This window comes from Zonotrichia leucophrys, chromosome 10, assembly GCF_028769735.1.
Source record: "Zonotrichia leucophrys gambelii isolate GWCS_2022_RI chromosome 10, RI_Zleu_2.0, whole genome shotgun sequence".
NCBI lineage: Eukaryota > Metazoa > Chordata > Aves > Passeriformes > Passerellidae > Zonotrichia > Zonotrichia leucophrys.
In genome coordinates this window covers 3133306-3137500 of record NC_088180.1, presented here as the reverse complement: position 1 = coordinate 3137500, position 4195 = coordinate 3133306, and the positions used below count along the sequence as shown (strand labels likewise).

The 4195-nt window shown below is 48.1% G+C and overlaps 1 protein-coding gene across 3 annotated transcripts in view; it reads right to left on the bottom strand.

Moving 5' to 3' along the window:
• REC114 (REC114 meiotic recombination protein) overlaps positions 1 to 3912 on the bottom strand; it is an 18493-nt gene extending 14581 nt beyond the window's left edge. For 2 of the 3 annotated variants that reach the window (XM_064722547.1, XM_064722548.1), the window contains exons 1-2: positions 3437 to 3912; positions 2881 to 2970 (exon numbers count right to left, since the gene is read on the bottom strand). In XM_064722547.1, the coding sequence (XP_064578617.1) occupies positions 2881 to 2970; positions 3437 to 3607 (261 nt within the window). In that variant the 5' untranslated portion in view covers positions 3608 to 3912. The remainder of the gene's footprint in view (positions 1 to 2880; positions 2971 to 3436) is intronic. The other variant, XM_064722549.1, reaches the window with a different exon arrangement.
• Between the last annotated feature and the right edge of the window lie 283 nt (positions 3913 to 4195).

The window sequence follows — 4195 nt, the reverse complement described above, 5'->3', positions numbered from 1 at the left end:
ATGTAAGTACACCCATCACAGGCAGAATATTTTGATAGCAGTCAGAAGTACTTGAATCCATAGTATTGTTCCTACTATGGATACTGAAAACAGAATTTTTTCTTCACAACTCTCAGTTTTGTGCAAATGTTGTTCATGGTGAAAAACAGAAAAAGAAATCCTTTTATTATTCATCAATGAAAATGTTACAAAAATTGAAGTTCTGCAGTTGGGAAGGAAATGTCCCTGTGACCCAGATCTTGTTCCTGTGCACAGGTACAAAGCTCCAATAATTGTTATCCAGCTCCCTCAAACCAGGAGCCTGGAGCACATCAAAGCAGGGATTAGGAGAGAGATCAAAAGACAAGGCAGCAACAGTTTGAAGGATGCAGCTCTGTGAGCACAGCAGAGGGAATTTCAATGTAAGGCAGCACACAGGTGTGGGGGACACCCTGGCAATGCAAGGGACACAGCCCAGGCCAGCCAGAGGAGGTGACAGCACAAGTGACACCGTGCCAGCAGCTGCAGCACTCCCTGTGGAGCAGGAGCTGTGCAGGATCCCTGTGACAGAGCAGCACAATGGAGCCCCAGTGAGTGGAGCTGGAGTGTGACAGGCTCCAGGCACGGGCTCCACTTGGTCGTGCAAAGCCAGCTTAAATGTTGTGACAGCTTTGTGACAGCACTGACAGCTGCACTGGAGGGAGATGGAGCCACTGGGATTAACCAATTCTGATGATTTCTGCAGCAAAATACAGCCTGAGCAGCACTGCAGGGTGGTTTGTTGTTATCTCAGGGAGGAGTTTGCCAAATGCCCCATCCCTGGGAGTGGGAACAGGCTGGCTGGGGCTCTGGGGACAGTGCAGGTGTCCCTGCCCCTGGCACTGAGGAGCTGCAAGGTCCCTCCCAGCCCAAACCCTGCTGGGATCCCATGAACACGAGCACAGGGGGTGTTTGTGGGGTTTCAGCCCCTCAGGTAGGCTCCAGAGGATGAGTGGGAGGACTGCAGCTGCTCCAGTCTCAGAAACCCACAGTCCCAGTATGAACCAGTCCCACCAGTTCAGCCCTGCAGGCACACAACACACCTGTGCCACCAGCCCAAAACGTCCTGCTCAAAGCTGCACCCAAAGCAATCCACAGGCTGTAAAACCAACTTGATGTAGCTTTTCTTTAACAAACTCTAAATGTCAGTCTGTCAGCTTTAAGGTTGCCAAAATTAATGTTTGAAACAAACCAAAACAACTTTTTTTTTTTTCTTTTGAACTCTCAGTGCTATATTTTGGTCACATCTACCAAGCATGTCTGTTCCACCTCTCCTGCACTCTGTGATGGCTCCCACAGTATCTCAGTGTCTCACAGAAGCTGGAACACTCCTGCTACATCCCAGAAATTCCTCATCTGGCATTTCAAGCAAAGCAGCTGCCTGAAAGCTTCAGTGGCCACTAAACACAGGAGCTGCAAGAAAGTGCTTTTCTCAGCCAAGTTTTTAGCAGCTTTTCTGATCCCTCATCCTTCCCCACAGCACACTTTTATCTGTCCTGTTCCTTGCCAGATCCAGCCTTTGCCAGCCAAGCCTTTGAAGGGCTGCAGCTCTGGGTTGTGCCTTTTCTGCCCTTGGGTTGGTTATCAGAAGTGCTGTTATCTTTTACATGGTTATCTCAAGGACTTCCAGGGGAATGCCACTTACTGGTCACTGACAGGAACAGGAGCATCCTGCACTGAGCCATTCCAAGCAGAATGGGGTAAGGGATGGCAGCAAGTCTCATTTCCATCCACATTTTCAAAACCTCTTCCCTTTTTCTTATTCAACACAATAAGGAAGTCTCATTTCCATCCACATTTTCAAAACCTCTTTCCTTTTTCTTATTCAACACAACTGCTGAAATACTTTCCACAGTCCCTTTTTACCTTGTCCTCACTAAATGAGCTGAGGGCCATCCCCAGTAGCAGCTCTCTGTTAGCTCATGCATTAACTATTCAATGCTTCCAACACACAAAAATTCAAAAAATTCAAGGGTATCCATGGTTCTGCCCTACACTTAAATTTCTATAAGTTTATGACCCTTTAAGAGGCACAGTACAAACTAATTTATAAGCTTATACATATTTAAAGCTGCAACACAGTCTCTTATACATGCTGTTAAAAAAGCTTTGCTATCTTTACACTGCAGCATCTTCCAGTGGTTTGTAATACCTCTCTAACACATTTATCAGCCGGCTCTCCTCGTTATCACACTGAGTACTGGTGATACAATGAACACACTTAATTCCACCTTCCACAAGGTCTTCTGTGTCAGAGCACCAAACCCACTCCTTCTAGACAGAATTTTCCTTTTGGTGTCTTTGTGAATTCTTTAGTTTAGTAGCTGGGTATGGTTAAGCAAGTGCAGGCTACAGGAAAACCAGCTGACACAAGTTTGGATTTTGTCTCCAAGGATCTTATGTGGTATGTTAAATCTCATCATCCAGCATAGAAAATACCAAACCCTTTGATAAACCAGACTGTCAAACCAAAATACTAGCAGGTCACTGGCAAGCAGTCAGCTGGACCATCTAGCAAATTATAGTTTTACCTATTTCCAAACGGTGTTTAGAAATTTTCCTGTTTTCTTAGAAGAATCATAAAAAAAACCCCAAATATCTTTCAACATCATCAACACTTAGCATTACCTCTTCATCTAGATTTTTAGAACAGCAGAAGAAATGTGAATCCTCAGCATGAAATACTGCATTTAGTATTATTCTGATAAATGTAAAGGGAAAACGGCACATGAGAATTACCATGAGCAAAACAAAATTGACAGTTCCTACTCTGTGGGAGAGAAGATGAAGCTGAGAAAAGAAACCAAGTTAATACTGATGGTAACATGAAGGAAAAATGTTCTTTATACACGACAAACTTACCAGCACTGTTTGCCCTTGGGAAATAAAGAAATGGCCAGACTCCACAATGGTAAGGACAAGAGGGCCTGATTCTTCATTTGATTCAAACACCTTTAAAAAGACAGACAAAGGAAAATCTGGCTCTGCAAGTACAGAATCTACAATTCCAATTTCTAGTGCCAAATAAAAGGTCTCAAAAGCCAGGTGTGTAATTCATATCTCACTAATTCAACTTGCCCTTCACTCCCACAGACAGGAGGCACATTAAATGATTTTTTCACTAATTACACCTCCATATACAGATTTAACTACTTGGGACAACCCTCTGGATTCTTCCACCTTCATCTCTAGATTTTAATATCACAGGTTACTGCTGAATGAAGGAATAAAAAAAAAGTGGGCCACTAACACTCAGATGTGTCGTCATTAATAATTCATGAAATAAAATCTCTCCCGATTCCTGCTTTAGCTCTAGACTCGCAAAAAGACACCTGAAAGACCTCATTTATTCGAGTTTGCCTCAGAGCAGAGTCAGTCACCCCACACCATCCCAGCGCCCTCCCCGCGCCGCCGGCACCTTCCACGAGGTGACCTGCCCCTCATCGTCACCGTCCTTCGGGGGGAGGAAGCGAGCGCAGCGCTTCAAGGGCCACACTGTGGCGCTACCGAGGAGGGAGGTGTCGCCGGCGGTGCCTGGCGCCGAAGCCAGCCCAGGCTGGGAGCCACGACTGCCGCCAGCTGCCGCCATTCCCCGCGGAGAGGCTGAGGACTCTGAGGGGACTCAGGGTTCTGAGGGCTCTGAGGGGCGGCGGCGGGCAGCGCGCGGGAGCTGGGCGGGAAGCAGCAGCCAATAGGAAGACGGAGAGGGCGAGCGGCGGGAATTGTTGGCCAATCAGCGCGAGGCACGCGGGGGCTCGCGCCGCACCTTCTGTGGCGACCCAGCCTCGTGAGGGGCGGTTGGTTCTTTCTCCTCAGCGTTACCCCGCGCAGCCCCTGGCTCTCTCTTATTTTTCTTCTTCTTCTCTTTCCTTTTCGTCTTCTTTCTCTCCCCCTCCAAGGGCAGTGTCCCTACATCCTCTCCCTGCTCCCAAGCAGCCCCCGGCCGTGCCGATCTGGCGGGTCCGGCTCTTGGCGCTGAGGGGAGAGAGGCGCGCGGAGGCCGTGGCCGCCATTTTGTGGCGTGAGGGAGCGCGGTCGGCGCTGCGCAGCAAGGAGGAGAACGAGGATGTGAAGCTCTCGATGTCTGTCACTGCCCCTGTGACATGCCCGTGGAACCTGGCCAAGATGTCAGCATGCATCCTTCCTCAGGTAGAAAGTGACAAGTCCCTGTAAAAAC